General features: G+C 50.5%; 1 protein-coding gene across 6 annotated transcripts in view; it reads left to right on the top strand.

Annotated features, from left to right (window-relative positions):
- Positions 1 to 18141, top strand: part of SIPA1L3 (signal induced proliferation associated 1 like 3) — a 313577-nt gene that overhangs the window by 164458 nt on the left and 130978 nt on the right. For all 6 annotated transcript variants that reach the window (XM_033226049.1, XM_033226046.1, XM_033226044.1 and 3 more), the window contains one exon: positions 15559 to 17390. In XM_033226049.1, the coding sequence (XP_033081940.1) occupies positions 15869 to 17390 (1522 nt within the window). In that variant the 5' untranslated portion in view covers positions 15559 to 15868. The remainder of the gene's footprint in view (positions 1 to 15558; positions 17391 to 18141) is intronic.

An 18141-nucleotide genomic window follows, 5' to 3' on the forward strand; every position in this document is an offset into this window, starting at 1 on the left:
GCCTGGCTAATTGTTTTTGTATTTTTAGTGGAGATGGGATTTCACCCTTGTTGGCAAGACTGGTCTCAAACTCCCGACCTCAGGTGATCTACCCACCTTGGCCTCCCAAAATGCTGGGATTACAGGCATGATGAGTTACTGCACTAAAAGCACTTCACACCGTGCTTGGCATGCAGTGAGCATGTACTAAGTATAAGCTGTGCCCATTCACTTGGGGCTGCATGAACATCTTGCATGCATTACACATAGCTCTACCTTGCTATTTATGTATTTATTTATTTATTTTTGAGGCAACATCTTGCTCTGTTGCCCAGGCTTGATCTCTTGAGGAGATCCTAGCTAACTGCAGACTCGAACTCTTGGGCTTAGGCAATCCTCCCGCCTCAGCCTCTTGAGTAGCTGGTACTACAGGCATGTACCACCACACCTGGCGAATTTTTAAAAAAACTTTTTTGTAGAGATGGAGTCTCGCTCTGTTATCCAGACTGGTCTTGAACTACCACCCTCAAGGGATCCTCTTGCCTCAGCCTCCCAAAGAGTTGAAATTGATTATAGGCCTGAGCCACTGGCCTGGCCTAGCTCTTTCTTTTTGAGACAGAGTCTCGCTCTGCCACCCAGGCTGGAGTGCAGTGGCGCAATCTCAGCTCACTGCAAGCTCCGCCTCCCGGGTTCACGCCATTCTCCTGCCTCAGCCTCCCCAGCAACTGGGACTACAGGTGCCTGCCACCACGCCCGGCTAATTTTTTTGTATTTTTAGTAGAGACGGTGTTCCACCATGTTAGCCAGAATGGTCTCGATCTGATCTGATCTCATGATCCACCCACCTTGGCCGCAAAGTGCTGGCATTACAGGCATGAGCCACCACGCCCAGACATCTAGCTCTTTTTGTACAGATACATGGTATTCCCTGGAATAGAGACACCGAGATTCACTTAACCCTTCTTGTGCTATGGGCATTTGGGCTGTTCTCAGTTCTTCTGTATTACACCAGTGTAATACAGTCAAACCATCGTGTACCTTTCTTGATGTAGACTGGTGTTACTATCAGAGAGACAGATTTCTGGAAGTGGAATTGTTAGATTAAAATAAATAGAATGAGGCCAGGCATGGTGGCTCACGCCTGTAATCCCAGCACTTTGGGAGGCCAAGATGGGTGGATCACTTGAGGTCAGGAGTTTGAGACCAGCCTGGCCAACGTGGTGAAACCCCTGTCTCTACTAAAAACACAGTAATTAGCTGGGCATGGTGACGCATGCCTGTGATTCCAGCTACTCGGGAGGCTGAGGCAGGAGAATCGCTTGACCTGGGAGGCAGAGGTTGCAGTGAGCCGAGATCACGCCACTGCACTCCAGCCTGGGCAACAGAGCAAGACTCCGTCTCAAAAAAGTAAAAATAAAAGTAATAAAATAAATAGAATGCACACCTAAAATGTTGATGCATAATTCCCACTCTCTCTCTTCCCCCAGTTGGGAAAAACTGTACTGATTTAACACCCTTAAAAGCAGAAGGGCGTGGTGGCTCACAACTGTAATCCCAGCAGTCTGGGAGGCCGAGATGAGAAGACTGCTTGAGCCCAGGAGTTCAAGACCAGCCTGAACAACATAGCGAGACCCTACTTCTACAAAAAAAAAATTAAGAAGTAGCCAGGTGTGCTGGCACACACCTGTCGTCCCAGTTACTCGGGAGGCTGAGGCAGGAGGATCACTTGAACCCAGGAGGTCGAGGATGCAGTGAGCCATAATCATACCACTGCACTCCAGCCCAGGCGACAGAGAAACTTAAAATTTTGATGCATGATTCTAACTTATTCTTTCTATTCCCCCAAGGGGAGAAAACTACTAACACCCTTAAAAGCAGAACAGGTCATGCAGGAGCCCTGACCTGTGTGGGAGCCTTGCCAGTTTGAATGTAACAGCTGGACGTGGCCTCCCTCTCTCCTGTGGGGACTACCCTTGGTCCTGGGTAGGAATTTGGGCTCCCCCTGGATGCTGGAAATTTGTTTTAGAAACACCAATCCTCAGCCAGGCGCGGTGGCTCATGCCTGTAATCCCAGCACTTTGGGAGGCTGAGGCGGGCGGATCACCTGAGGTCAGGAGTTCAAGACCAGCCTGGTCAACATGGCAAAACCCATCTCTACTAAAATTACAAAAATTAGCTGGGTGTGGTGGTGTGCGCCTGTAATCCCAGCTACTCGGGAGGCTGAGGCAGCAGAATTGCTTGAACCCAGGAGGTGGAGGTTGCATTGAGCCGAGATCGTGCCACTGCAATCCAGTCTGAGTGACAGAGTGAGACTCCGTCAAAAAAAAAAGAAAGAAAGAAAGAAGGAAAGAAAGAAACACTAGTCCTCTGGGCTCTTTGACGTTGAAAATGGAAGTGCTGGCTTTCACAGCCATGGCTGAGACTGCACTCATTGCTTTTCCAGGCAATGGAGCAGAGTCTCTGCCATGGCACTTGCTAATGAGATTTCTGAGGTTTCCAAACGCCTTATTTCCTGAGGGAGCTCTATAGCAGTCCCATGTATGCTCAAACTCCCAGTAAGGTGGGGGAAGACATACAAGGGAAAAATCAGATTCTTAGCGTGCAATCCACTGAGCTGTTGCTGACTTGCTAGAATTTTGTCCTGATTAATGGATTTTAAAGATACTCGGCATCATTCACATATTCCCACAGCATACTCGTTTGAACGATTTCATCTTATTTGGAGCACAGGGTAAAGGGGTGGCAGGCAGACTGTTGAGGTTTGAATCCCACCTGCCCCTTGTAACCTTTGCCTCGTCTATAAGATGGCCATGATGGAAGTCCCTACTTGGCGGGGCGTGGTGGTTCACACCTGTAACCCCAGCATTTTGGAAGGCCAAGGCAGGAGGACCACTTGAGGCCAGGAGTTTGAGGTTTTGTGAGACCTCATCTCTACAAAAAAAATTTTAAAGTAAAAATGTTAGCCAGGCATGGTGGCACATAGCTATAGTCCCTAGCTACTCAAGAGGCTGAGGTGGGAGGATTGCTTGTGCCCAGGAATTTAAGGCTGCAGTGAGATATGATTGTACCACCACGCTCCAGCCTGGGTGACAAATATCCTGTCTCAAAAAAGAGAAGAGAAATGTATTTAAAAAGGAAAAGAAGGCCCTACTTGATAGAGTTGTTATAACACACCGGTTAATACATGCCAGTGTGGAGCCCTGAATCTGGCGCATCAGGAGAGCTCATCAGTGTTGACCTTACGTTTAATACCGTCATCACCGTATTATCCCTCTCCACTGCCCCGCCCACACGTGAGAACAAATATGTTAGATCCCAGTCCACCCCAGACGTGCATCTGTTCACAGTCTAGGGAAGACAAAAGATACTCAGAGGCTTAAAAATCCAGTGGGCTAAGTCCCATAGTCAGGGGTGCATGTACACCCCTGGGAGCTCAGCAGAGGGAGGAAAGGAGGAATTCTGCCTGGCCTGTAGAGGGACAGACAGCAATGGGGGGACAATGGGAGGGAGGCGAGGACAGGGCTCTCTGAATCAGTGGACTCCTGAAATATCTGCAGAGGTCACCAGTGTCCTTCAACCTATAACTGCCACCATACGTGACCCTTTCAGCAGCATCCACCCCTGTTGACAATTGGTCCTCCCCAACCACACCTGTGCTCCAGCCTCCCTGCTGGGCCTGCTGTAGCTCATGTCCTGGCTCCCACCACCCACCTGCCCACTTGGATGTACAGCCTCTCCGGGTTCAGAGGCAGACCCTCTTCTCTCTGCTCTCTCTGTTCTTCTGTCCTCAGCTAAGACCGCACAGTAGAATCAGCTGCCGAGCTTTTAAGTGGCACTCAGTCCCGGGCCCCACCCCAACCAGCTGATTTAGAATCTCTGGGAGTGGGGTGTGGACAGATACCTATATTTTTATTTTTATTTTTTATTTTTGTAAGACGGAGTCTTGCTCTGTCTCCCAAGCTGGAGTGCAATGGTGCAATCTCAGCTCACTGCAACCTGCACCTCCTGGTTCAAGCGATTCTCCTGCCTCAGCCTCCCAAGTAGCTGGGACTACAGGCACGCGCCACTATACTTGGTTATTTTATTTTATTTTATTTTATTTGTATTTTTAGTAGAGATGGGGTTTTACCATGTTGGCCAGGCTGGTCTTGAACTCCTGACCTCAAGTGATCCGCCTGCCTTGGCCTCCCAAAGTGCTGGGATTACAGACATGAGCCACCATGCCTGGCCCAGACAGCTATATTTTTATAAAGCTCCTCTGGTGCCTCTATTGTACGGCTGGCAGGGAGAACCAGTCCCCTGAGCATCCTCATCTGGCCTTGGACACTGGCTGTTCCCAGCTTCCCTGCTCATCCACGGCAGGTACCTTCTCTTCATGCAGATCCTGGTTTAGACACCACCCTTCAAGGGGTCCTCCTGACCCCCTCCCAACTAGAGTAATCTTCAGACCTATTTATTTATTTATTTTATTATTATTATTATTATTTTTGTTTTTTTTTTGAGACAGGATCTTGCTCTGTTGCCCAGGCTGGAATGCAGTGGTGCAATCACAGCTCACTGCAGCCCTGACCTCTTGGGCACAAGTAATCCTCCCACCTCAGCCTCCCAAAGTGCTGTGATTACACGTAGGAGCCACTGTACCCAGCCATTTTATAACCTTTACAATGCTGACCACCCTTGGAAATTCTATCTTATTTCTCTGGCCTTTCTCTACTGGAGGTCCATTCATGAGAGCACCGGCACGGTCCGTCCTGCTCAGAGATTATCTTTAGCACCCGCAGCAGTGGCGTGTAGTAGAAATAGATTGAGTAAATGAATGGGTTTCGAGTGTTTGGTGCTTGTAGAATGAATGAATGAGTTATATATGACTGGGAAGTGGTGAATACATGAATATGTTTTTAGGGCTTTGTTGGCTAGAAGAACTTTTTTGAGGGATTTATAAGAACATGGTAGGTGTTTGTTGTGTGAGTGAATGGATGAATGGATGCATTTTAAGGACTAACTAGTTCTTCCTGGATAAATACATGACTTGTACGTGCCCAGAAACTGCTGAGTCACTGGATGCATGCCTGGAGGAGTCCTTATTCCACCTGGGTCTTGGAGAAGAACCCTCAGACTTGACGCCACACCCCTGAGCCCTCCAGGGTGCTTGAGCCCTGCTGAGCCTCCATCACCGTGACTGGATCATGTTTCTGTGAAAGGGAAATGCTTGGAACACATCAGGGCAGCCCTGGATACCCAGGGGGTCCCTCCATCTCCAATCAAAGGCCTGTGAAAGGACAGTCCATCCCACCCCTACACGCTATCTCCAAGCATTGCTTTCAGCTTCTTGGGCGTGCTGCTTCCCAGTGAAAGACACACTCGGGCACCAAGCAAGCCCTGCTTGCCTTGGGTCACAGACCCCGACTAAGCCAGTGCTCCCTGATCCTGAGTGAGGTGGTCGTCCATCCAGTCATTCAATAGTTATGTTATTTTATCTGTCTGTCTATCCATCTATCTATCTATCTATCTATCTATCTATCTATCTATCTACCTACCTACCTGCTTGCGTACCTACCTACCTGCCTGCCTACCTATCTATCTAGTGATAGAGTCTCCCTTTATTGCCCAGGCTGGAGTACAGAGGCGTGATCTCAGCTCACTGCCACCTCTGCCTCCCAGGTTCAAGCAATTCTGTTGCCTCAGCCTCCCAAGTAGCTGGGACTACAGGCATGCACCACCATGCCTAGCTAATTTTGTCATATTTTTAGTGGACATGGGGTTTTACCATGTTGGCCAGGCTGATCTCGAACTCCTGACCACAGGTCATTTGCCCACCTTGGCCTCCCAAGTGCTGGGATTACAGACATGAACCAATGTGCCTGATCAGATATTTATTTAGAAAAAAATATTTTAACAGACAGGGTCTCGCTGTGCTACCAGGCTGGAGTGCGTGGTTCAACCCTGTCTCCTTCTTTTGCGATCAGCAGGGTCCCAGGTAAGGGCTACTTTGTCTGCTGGGAGTGAAGTTGGCATGAGTAGGGCCCTCAGCCAGCCTGTGATGGACAGGCAGTGTGAGCAAGAACCAAGCCTCAGTTGTGAAAGCCTCTGAGCGTCTGGGGTCATTTGTTACTGCAGCATAGCTTAGCTCATCCCGCCTGTCCCAAGAAGGAACACATTTTGTGGATGGGCAGCGATCAAGAGTTCAGGTTGGGAATGTTCAGTTGCAATGCTTGTGACATGTATAGGTGGTGATGTCAAGTAGTCAGGTAGGTAGGTGAGTTTGGAACTTAAAAGGGCGGTTGGAGCTGGAGATATTTTCCGCATTGGTGACACACAGTTAAATGAGAATCACAGAGGTCCAGACGCTGCCTGTGATTGCAGGGAAGGCTGGTGCTTGAACTGAGGACTCTCTGACTTGAGGTATGAAGGGGCTGGAGTTGAGTCCCCACTGTGTCAACTCATAGCCATGTGGCCTTGGGCACATTACTTCCTCTGCTCCTCAGTTTCCTCATCTGTAAAATGGAGGTAATGATACCCACCTCATGGGGTTGTCGAAAGGGTTAACGCATAGTAATTGACAGGCTTGACGTGCTCAGGAAAGGACCTGGGCCGTAGAAGGATTCTATTCATGGTAGTTGCTGTTGTAGATACTGGCTTTTGTGTATGTTTTCATTGTTGTGTTGTTTTATAACTAAAATGTCCAGTGGTGGGAAATGGAATAGGGCTGACTTTGTGTCCAACTTGATGCAGAGACTCAAATGATGACTACAGCCCCAGATTCTAACTCTCAGTTGCCTTCACAGATAGTTCTTCTCCCGTGGTTACGAAACGGCTGCAGTGACTCCATCCCTCACATCTTCTCAGACTTAGGCTTACAGGGAAAAGCGCAGCCTTCAGCTCCAGCACTCCTGGTAAAGACATCACAGTCTTACTGGTTCTGATCAGGCCACATGGGTTGCTCCAGAGCTAGGGAAGGAGCCCCACCTCTAGCCTATTGGGTGGCCAGTGGAGAGGGGAGGCTCCCAAAGGGAAGTCTGGACTGTTGGAAAAAGGAGTCCTGGCGACAGGGAAAGCAAACCACAAATGTCCACATTGGAGGGCTCTTGTGTTTCCCTATGCTGTGTCCTGCGAGCTTCTGGCAGACATTGTGGCCCTCACAGAGTTAGGCCTTTTGGAGCCAAGACACCAAGGCCATGGTGCTTACCTGCTTGTTGCAGGGGCAGTCTGGGAGCGTTTACACCCACAGATATACCGTTGGTCTCCTGCTTTTCTAACAGACCCTGATTAAGTCCCCACTGGCCCAGAAGCAATCAGGATGGCTACAGATTCTGGCTCTCCCAGCTTCCCTTGTAACTGGAGTGGCCGTGTATCCACATTCTAGCCAGTAGGACATTAAAGAAAGGATTGCAGCAAGGGGAATGTTCTGGGAAAGATTCTCCTTCCTGATTAGGGTCAGACCGGTACCCTTACCATCCCTGTCTTTCCCCTTTGCCCATGATTCAGTGGGAAGTGTGACTGTGGCCACCAGCTTGTTACCGTGACGCAGTAAAGCCAGAAGACTTGCTCAATGCTACAGCACATGAGGGAGGCAGAGGGAATGGGGGGACATGCTTCACATCACTGTCCAGCTTTCCCACCAGGCTGGAGCCACCATATCTGGCCTCCTGGTGACATGAGATGACTAAATGTCTTCACTGTGCAAGCCACCGCTGGATAGTCTTCTGTTACTTGCAGCCAAACACATCCCAACTGACTCTCTCCCACTGCCACTCACTCCTCATTTTGCTGCGGTCTCCCAGCCTGCCCTAGTTTTTCCCACATACAGTTCCCCAGCTGCCCTCCTTCACACAACAATGTGTGTCACTCGGGGTCCTCTGATGCCAGCAGCAGAAGCCACGCTTGGCAGTTTGTGGCCAAATCACAATTCATTGAGGATGTACAGAATGAACAGGAGGCCAGAGGAGCAATCTTAGAAAACAGGGAGGAGCCAAGGTAGCCCTGGAGGGAAGAAACCAGGGGTCCCCAGCAAAAGTCACTGCACAGGAGAAGCCAGGTCCACTGTCCCCGCCCCTGCAAGAACACTTTCCAGCCTCACATGCTCTTAGAAACCTTGCACAGAATCCTAGGAGAGGACCCTGGTCCGACCAAGCCCACGTCCTGCGCCCACCCCAACTGTGCTTCTGTAATTGGGAGGAAAAGGGAAGCAGTCCTGCCAAAGATACACAACAGAACTGTAGTAAGAGCAGTGGCTGGCTGGGTGCAGTGGCTCACGCCTGTAATCCCAGCACTTTAGGAAGCCGAGGCGGGCGGATTACGAGGTCAGGAGATGGAGACCATCATGGCTAACACAGTGAAACCCCGTCTAAAGAATACAAAAAATTAGCCGGGCGTAGTGGCGAGCGCCTATAGTCCCAGCTACTCAGGAGGCTGAGGCAGGAGAATGGTGTGAACCCGGGAGGCGGAGCTTGAAATGAGCTGAGATTGCGCCACTGCACTCCAGCCTGGGTGACAGAGCAAGACTCCATCTGAAAAAAAAAAAAAAAAGAGCAGTGGCTATGGAGCAGGTGATATTATACCCATTTTACAGATTGAAACCAAGTTGCTATTTCCATAACCCATCCGTGGCACACCAGGATTGAGCCCAGGAGGCAGTCTGGTTCCTGCCTATGCTGTGCATCTCTCATCACGGGGGTTCCCCATCAGGAAGGTCCAGGTGCTTTTAGGAAGGAGGAGCTCAGTGGAAGACAGCTGGAAAGACACCAATGTGTGCCCTCTGAATCCCAGAGGCTGCGGGTGCCACTCAGCCTCTGAATGTCACAGGAAGACTCAGCTGCAGCTGCTAGGAGAAGGGATTTGTGCAGAGAGACCAAGGCCTGCAAGAACATCTGTGTGTGTGCACAGAAGGGAGCAGAATGGATTGAGGGTTTCTGACTGAGCTGGAAACAAATGCCATCAGCAAAGCCCATCTGTTGGGAGGTGCTTGCATAAGCAAGTCAGGGTCACATCTGGGCCACTGGTTTTCCCAGCCAGCCTAAGTGTGGCCTCAAAGGACTAATCCTCCTTCCGCACTCTGCACTCTGAAGGCGGAGCCACAACACAGGCTGGGCTGCGGAGGACAGGTAGTGCCCTCAGGTGGGCCATTATCCCAGCTTGACTTGGGATCTGGTGCCCAGCACAGCAGAGTGTGGAGCAGAGTTCAGGCTCTCAAGCAAACAGTCTTGCCATTCTGTAACAGTTTAGAATGGAGATAATAAATACCATAGATAAAATAATTTCACTTTTCTCTGGCAAACCAGCAACCCCTGCCCGAGTGTGACCCACACATACTTATTTTGTGCACCCTCATTGTGTATGTATATGTGGTGTTTTGTTGTTGTTTGTTTTTTGAGACAGAGTCTTGCTCTGTCACCTGGGCTGGAATGCAGTGGCACAATCACAGCTCACTGCAGCCTTGGCCTCCCAAGTAGCTGGAACTACAGGCGCACGCCACCACGCCTGGCTAAGTTTTAAAATTTTTTGTAGAGATACGGTTTCACTGTATTGCCCAGGCTGGTGTCATACTCCTGGGCTCAAACAATCCTCCCACCTCAGCCTCCCAGAGTGCTGGTATTACAGGCATGAGCCACTGTGCTCAGCTTCATTGAGATTTTTGTTGTTAATGTTCTTAGGAAGTGCATTTTACCCTTGAACAACATGGTTTCGAACTGCATGGATCTACGTATACCTGAATTTTTTTCAATAAATGTAGTGGAAAATTTTTTAGAAATTTGCAACTATTTACTGGGCGCGGTGGCTCACGCCTGTAATCCCAGCACTTGGGGAGGCCAGGGTGGGCAGATCACCTGAGGTTGGGAGTTCAAGACCAGCCTGCCCAACATGGAGAAACCCCGTCTCTACTAAAGATACAAAATTAGCTGGGCATGGTGGTGCGTGCCTGTAATCCCAGCTACTCGGGAGGCTGAGGCAGGAGACTCACTTGACCCGGGAGGCGGAGGTTGCCATGAAATGGCACCACTGCACTCCAGCCTGGGCAACAGAGCGATACTCCATCTCAGAAAAAAAAAGATTTGCAAATATTTGAAAATAACTTGCAGGGGCGGATGCGGTCACGCCTGTAGTCCCAGCACTTTGGGAGGCCGTGGCAGCAGATCACTTGAGGCCAGGAGTTCGAACCAGCCTTGCCAACATGGTAAAACCCTGTCTCTACTAAAAATACGAAAATTAGCCGGGTATAGTGGTGTGCACCTGTAATCCCAGCTACTCAGCAGGCTGAGGCAGGAGAATCACTTGATCCTGGGAAGCAGAGATTGCAGTGAGCCGAGGTTGTGCCACTGTACTCCAGCCTGGGTGACAGAGCAAGACTCTTTCAAAAAAGAAAAAAACAGAAAAGATCTTACAGGTGAACCGCGTAGCCTAAAAATATATTTTTTAAAATAAAATGTTAGGGCCTGGCGCAGTGGCTCATGCCTGTAACTCCAACACTTTGGGAAGCTGAGGCAAGCGAATCACAAGGTCAGGAGATCGAGACCATCCTGACTAACATTGTGAAACCCGGTCTCTACTAAAAATACAAAAAATATTAGCCAGGCATGGTGGTGGGCACCTGTAGTCCCAGCTACTCCGGAGGCTGGGGCAGGAGAATGACGTGAACCCGGGAGGCGGAGCTTGCAGTGAGCCAAGATCGCACCACTGCACTCCAGCCTGGGCGACCGAGCGAGACTCCTTCTCAAAAATAAATGAATAAATAAACAAATAAATAAATAAGTGGGCGACCAAGCGAGACTCCTTCTCAAAAATAAATAAATAAATAATTAATTAAAATAAATAAATAAAATAAAAGGTATGTCATGAATACATAAAATATATGTGCATTAGTCTATCATTTACTACCATCAAATATACAGAAATGCATTCTAAAAAGTTAAAATTTATCAAAAGTTACACACACAAATACTTTGCCAAGCCAAGAGAAATGTAAACAAACATAAACATGCAGAATTAAATCATAACTGCATGAAATTAACTGTACACACTGCACTATTGTCATAGTTTTGCGACCACCTCCTGTTGCTACTGCAGTGAGCTCAAGTACTGTGAGTATCCGTTTGAAACACCATGTGACACTCATCATCTCCGCATGAGCAGTTTGTCTCTCCAGCAAATTGCATATCGCAGTAAAAAATGATCCCTGGAGGTTCTCACCTAGTTTTCATCATGTTTAGTGCAATACCGTAAGCCCTGAATAACCTCAGGGGACTCGTACACAGTGCCACTAGTGATGCTGGAAGTTGTCCCAGGAAGCACAGAAAAGTCATAACATTATGAGAAAATATGCAATTGCTTAATATGTGCCATCGATGGAGGATTGCAGCTGCAGTTGCCTGCCATTTCCAGATAAATGAATCCAGTATGAGGACCATTGTAAAAAATGAAAAGGAAATTCATGAAGCTGTTGCTGCACCTATGCCAGCAGGCACAAAAACCTTGCACTTTTTACAAAATATATTTTTATCTCGTGTTGCAAATGCAGCTTCTTTGTGGGGACAGGATTGCTATGAGAAAAGCATACCTATAGAGTCTAATTTGCTTCAAGAAAAAGTGAAGTCATTACATGGCAACCTAAAGCAAAAGGAAGGAGGAGGATCTCAAACTGGGGAATTTAATGCCAGCAAAGGATGGTTTGATAATTTTAGAAAGAGTATGGCTTAAAAAATGTCAAGATAGCAGGAGAAGCAGCTTCTGGCCGACCAGAGGCAGCAGATGAGTTCCCAGATGCCAGTGAGAAAATCATTGAGGAGGCTGGGCACGGTGCCTCACACCTATAATCCCAGTACATTGGGAGGCTGAGATCACTTGAGCCCAGGAGTTTGAGACCAGCCTGGGCAACATACTGAGACCCCACCCCTACCAAAAATTTAAAAATTAGCTGGGCGTGGTGACATGCATCTTTAGTCCTAGCTACTCAGAAGGCTGAGGCAGGAGGATCAGTTGAGCCCTGGAGTTTGAGGCTGTAGTGAGATCTGATTGTACCACTGCACTCCAACCTTGACAACAGAGAAAGACCGTGTCTCTAAAATAATAATAGTAATAATAATGAGTAAGAAAAAGAAGTAAGCCTGTTCATAAGTGCTAAGGAGAAAAATGGAGCAGGGGAAGGGGCTGGGAGTGGTGGGGACAGACACACAGAGGCAAGCACTATTAGCAGTTTCTTGAAAATCCTTCCCATCATCTCTGTGTGATAGTTTGTTGTTGTCTCTGTTGCTCTGTTGTTTTTCCTTTTCTTTTTCTTTTTCTTTTTTGAGATGGAGTCTCACTCTGTCGCCCAGGCTGGAGTGCAGTGGCATGATCTCAGCTCACTGCAACCTCCACCTCCTGGGTTCAAGTGATTCTCCTGCCTCAGCCTCCCGAGTAGCTGGAACTACAGGTGTGTGCCACCATGCCTGGCTAATTTTTGTATTTTTAGTAGAGATGAAGTTGATCTCAAACTCCTGACCTCAGGCAATCCACCTGCCTCGGCCTCCCAAAGTGCTGGGGTTAGAGGCGTGAGCCACCGTGCCCGGCCAATATTTTTGCTTTTCAAATTGGGAGATGTTGCATGCAATTCTAGGTTTCTGATTTCTCTTGGAAAATCAGATGATCTGACGTCTACACTCCCACAAGCCTTGGTTGGCAGAAGACACCCTGCCATCCAGGTCAGTGCAGGCTCCTCTTGGCCTCTCTCCTGTCTCCCTTAGGCAACTCAACCCTGTGGGCTTTCCAGCTTCCTCCCTCTTCTTTAGCCCATCCCCGTGCTGCCTCCTAGCAACGTCTTCAGGATTGTTTGTGTTCTCGTGGGGCACCAGGAAGAGGGGCTCCCCACTCCCCACCTGCCCTCTTCTGGTGCTCGCTTTTTCAGAGGCTGCAGGCTCTCCTTACTATTTTGCTCCTTGAATCTGCTTTGAGCTTCCCTCGTGGTCTCTGCCGGTTCGCTCCATACCTCTGGGCATAAATTAGGAAAAGCCCCCCGACACATGCACATACGCACGCACACACAGACACACACACAGACACGCACACACACAGACGCACACACAGACACACACAGACACACAGATGCGCACATACACACAGACACGCACACACAGACACACAGAGACACACAGATGCACACACAGACATAGACACACACAGACACACACACAGACATGCGCACACACACACAGACATACACACACCCCAATGCACACACACACAGAAGAGGCCTGCTACTTTCTCACACAGGAAGCACCAATAGCTGTTGACCAAGAACAGCTGCATCCAGCTCTAGATTCCCAAGGAAAGAAAACTTAGAGGTCACCTTGAGCCAAGTGCCCAGCCCAAAGCAGCACTCTACTGCCCCGAGCAAAATGAGTTCCATTAGCAGGACGGAGCGGGCACGATTGCTGGGCAGTCAACAGGTTCCATCACAGATGGCGACCCACTTTCCCCTTCCTCTCCAGCAGGATTTTCATCTTCTAGAAGTTCAAGGTGGAGACAAAGGGAAGTGACCCCGCAGGTTGTTTTATGTGCTGGACAGAAGCACAGACTCCCTTCCCCAGGGGCCTGCAAATCAGGAGGTACTTACACCTCCAATTAGGCAGAAGCCATCTGTTCACTCGTACATACAATAAATACTGAACAAACGTCCTGGACACTGTTCTAGGCACTGGGGATGCATCAGTGAACAACACAGACATCCCTGCCGTTCTGGAGCCAACATTTGAGTGGTGGACCCAGCCAGTAGACAGAATGAACAACTGCTAAAAAAATTGGAAGTAGAACGGATAATTAAGAAAGGCTTCCAGAAGATGGGGCTTCTCTGTCTCTATAGGGTGATTTGGGAAGGTTTTTGTTTTTGTTTTTTGCGAGTTTTTATTGTTTTTGTTTTTGTTTTTGAGACAGGGTCTCACTTTGCTGCCCAGGCTGGAGCGCAGTGGTGTGATCGTGGCTCACGCAATCTCAACCTCCCAGGTTCGAGCAATCCTCTTACCTCAGCCCCCTGAGTAGCTAGGACTATAGGCACATGCCACCACACCTGGCCAATTTTTGTATTTTTAGTAGAGACAGGGTTTTGCCATGTTGGCCAGGCTGGTCTTGAGCTGCTGGGCTCAAGTGATCCACCCGCCTTGGCCTCCCGAAGTGCTGGGATTACAGGCGTGAGCCACCATGCCCAGCTGGAAGTCTCCATGGAAAAACTGACATGGGAAGGAACCAGCCCCTGGAAGGACTGAGGAAGCATATCAGATATCCTGGATAAGATTTGGTGCATCAGAACAGGAAAGAAGGCCAGTATGATCAGAGTTTAGTCAGGAATGGGGAGAGACATCAGAGCCAGATCCTGTGGAGTTTATGGAGCAGGGGAAGGAGTTTGGATGGTGTTTTAATGCAGTAAGCAGTCACTGGGGAGATCTCAGTGAAAAAGTGATGGGCCCTGATTTACCCAGCCATAGTCTGCAGTAACCACATGGATTTCTAGAGACATTCCTTCTGCGGCTTTCCTCCCCAAACTCCACTGGTGCTCATGTTGACTCATCTGTCATTTTCACTTCCTTTCTGGCAGAGTAGCTGAGCTGAGCGAACAACAGAGCAGATGGACAATAGTCTGGCCTCTGCGTGAAGCCACCAGTTCACGGGAAATACAGGGGGCAGAGGAACATGTTAAGTGGCACCACAGGGATTCTGAAAGTGGGGAAATCCACAGGACGGGTGACCCCTTTCCTTCAACAAGTAAAGAGCATCAAAATAAAGGAAGGTGGCCGTTGTAGAGTAAAGGAGACTTAAGAAAATAACCTGCACAAGCAGAGGATAATTTCGAACAAACCAGCTCACAAAAGACACCTGCGAGACAATGACGGGAAATGTAATGCAGGCAGGGTACTGCATGACATTAAATAATTCTTGTTAATTTAGATGAGTATGATAATGTTATTGTAGTGTTTTTTTTTTTAAACCTTATCTACTAGAGTTACAATCTAAAGTATTTATGGGTGAAATGACCTGATGTCTGGCCGGGTATGGTGGCTCATACCTGTAATACCAGCACTTTGGGAGGCTGAGGTGGGCAGGGATTGCCTGAAGTCAGGAATTCGAGACCAGTCTGGCCAATATGATGAAACCCCATCTCTACTAAAAATACAAAAAATTAGCCGGGCAAGGTAGCGCATGCTGGAATTCCATCTACTTGGGAGGCTGAGGCAGGAGAATCATTCGAACCCTCGAGGTGGAGGTTGCAGTGAGCCAAGCATGTGCCACTGCACTCGAGCCTGGGTGACAGAGTGAGCCTCTGTCTCAAAAAAAAAAAAAGACCTGATGTCTGGGGTTTACTCTAAAACATTCTATTAGAAACAAAGAAGGTCATAAGGTGGGGTGAATAGATGAAATGGGAATAGGAACTAGTTAGTGGTTGTTGGAGCTGATGGGTGACTCAGTCTCCTCTCTGCCTTTGAGTATGTTTGCAAATTTCCATAATAAAAAGTTTTTTTTAAATGAGTGAGGCTGTCAAGAAAAGTCACATGTCCCACTTTCTGGGAGCAGTAACACAGCTATCGCAGCTCACATTTTCCTTTTCTCCCATTTCAGCATGGCGGGGACAACTTCCTCGCCACCTCCGGCTGGCCAGCGCCTGCAACTGCTGCCTGCTCAGTGGTGCTGAGCTCCTCGGTCTGGAGCCTCCAGGACAGCACCTGCCTCCTGAGGTTGTCCTGGCTCAGCTGTGCACAGCGATGGTGGAGAACTGGACTCCACAGGCTCACAACCTTCCTGTCAGGTTTCAGGGCCCAGCATCCTTCATCCTGGGCCTGGCGGCCCTGAACAATGGCTGAGGGGTGGGGAACCCTATAGAGTGACACCACAGCATAGCGGGCCAGCAGCACTCCAGTGCCCGTGGACTATGACCACCTATCGGGCCATCCCCAGCGATGGTGTGGACCTGGCAGCCAGCTGTGGGGCCAGGGTGGGCGATGTCCTCCCTGGGCCACACACAGGGGACTATGCTCCCTTGGGATTCTGGGCCCAGAATGGCAGCATGTCCCAGCCTCTTGGCGACAGCCCGGTCACCGCCACCGCCACCACCCGCCCCAGCCCCACCACCCCCGCAATGCCCAAGATGGGTGTACGTGCAAGGGTGGCCGACTGGCCGCCCAAGCGGGAGGCCCTGAGAGAGCAGAGCAACCCAAGCCCCTCACAGGACACAGATGGCACAAAGGCCACCAAGATGGCCCATTCCATGAGGAACATACAGAACGGACAGCCCCCCACCAGCACCCCAGCTTCCTCAGGGTCCAAAGCCTTCCACCGACTCTCCAGGAGAAGGTCCAAAGACGTGGAGTTCCAGGACGGGTGGCCCCGGTCCCCCGGCAGGGCCTTCCTCCCCCTTCGGCACCGCAGCAGCAGCGAGATAACCCTCAGCGAGTGTGATGCGGAGGACCCGGGGGAGCCGCGGGTGTTCCGGCACACGGGGGCGCTGCCCCTCTTCCGCGAGTATGGGAGCACCTCGTCCATCGATGTGCAGGGCATGCCGGAGCAGAGCTTCTTTGACATCCTCAACGAGTTCCGCAGCGAGCAGCCCGACGCCCGGGGCTGCCAGGCCCTCACCGAGCTCCTCCGGGCAGATCCTGGCCCACACCTCATGGGGGGCGGAGGCGGAGCCAAGGAGGACTGCCACAACGGGCAGCCCGCCAAGGACAGCCTCCTCCCGCTGCAGCCCACGAAGGAGAAGGAGAAGACCCGGAAGAAACCTGCGCGGGGCCTCAGCGGCGGGGACTCAGTGGACTCGTCCATCTTTCGGAAGCTAAGGAGCAGCAAACCCGAGGGGGAGGCTGGGCGGTCCCCGGGGGAGGCTGACGAGGGCCGGAGCCCCCCGGAAGCCAGCAGGCCGTGGGTGTGTCAGAAGAGCTTCGCCCACTTTGACGTGCAGAGCATGCTGTTCGATCTCAACGAGGCGGCCGCCAACAGGGTGTCGGTGTCGCAGCGGCGGAACACCACCACGGGCGCCTCGGCCGCCTCCGCCGCCTCGGCCATGGCCTCCCTCACGACCTCGCGGGCCCACAGCCTCGGAGGCCTGGACCCGGCCTTCACCAGCACGGAGGACCTAAACTGCAAGGAGAACTTGGAGCAGGACCTCGGGGATGACAACAGCAACGACCTGCTGCTCAGCTGCCCGCACTTCCGCAACGAGATCGGGGGCGAGTGTGAGCGCAACGTGAGCTTCTCCCGGGCTTCCGTGGGCTCCCCGAGCAGCGGCGAGGGCCACCTGGCAGAGCCCGCCCTGAGCGCCTACCGCACCAACGCCAGCATCTCGGTGCTGGAAGTGCCCAAGGAGCAGCAGAGGACGCAGAGTCGGCCCCGGCAGTACAGCATCGAGCATGTGGACCTGGGCGCCCGCTACTACCAGGATTACTTCGTGGGGAAAGGTGACGGATGGCGGATGGGTGGGAAGGTTGGGTGGGCCGCGGCTTGTCTCCGAGACCCCTACTCATTCATTCACTCTGTGCCAGGTCCTGCTCTGGCACTGAGGATGTGGCAGGAACGGAGACCTCCCTCCTGGAGGGCTGTGAGGATCCGGTGAGCAGAGCTACCCGGGCCTCAGCCCTGTGTCTGACACAGCAGTACTCCATAAACCTTGAGCTACAGGACACAACAGCTCTGCATTTACTCAGCACATACAGGCTTGGGACAGCTCAGTGCCAGGCACTCTCTAGAGCCTGGGGATATAGTATCAACCAGATTGAAACAAATATTCTATCTTCCTAGCACTTTTAATGTTTTCATGGGTAAGACAAACAATTGAACAGGATAAATACAAAAAATACACAAGGGATTACAGGGTGCTAAATGCAGTGGAAAAGAGTAAAGTGGGGAAGAAGGAAATGGAGTGTTGGGGGGCGGGGGCAGATCTCAGTAGGAGATGGTCAGAGAGGGCCTCGGAGGCAGGTGCGGTTTGAGTACCGAGCTGAAAGCACCATGTGCAAATTGCAGACACTATTCCCAGAACAGAGCAGCGAATACATAAGTCTTGGAACTGCCAGGCGCGATGGCTCACGCCTGTAATCCCAACACTTTGGGAGGCCGAGGAGGGCGGATCACTTGAAGTCAGGAGTTCAAGACCAGCCTGGCCAACATGGCGAAACCCTGCCTCCTCTAAAAATACAAAAATTAGAATAG

The sequence above is a fragment of the Trachypithecus francoisi genome, unplaced genomic scaffold, assembly GCF_009764315.1.
Source record: "Trachypithecus francoisi isolate TF-2019V2 unplaced genomic scaffold, Tfra_2.0 Lachesis_group12, whole genome shotgun sequence".
Lineage (NCBI taxonomy): Eukaryota > Metazoa > Chordata > Mammalia > Primates > Cercopithecidae > Trachypithecus > Trachypithecus francoisi.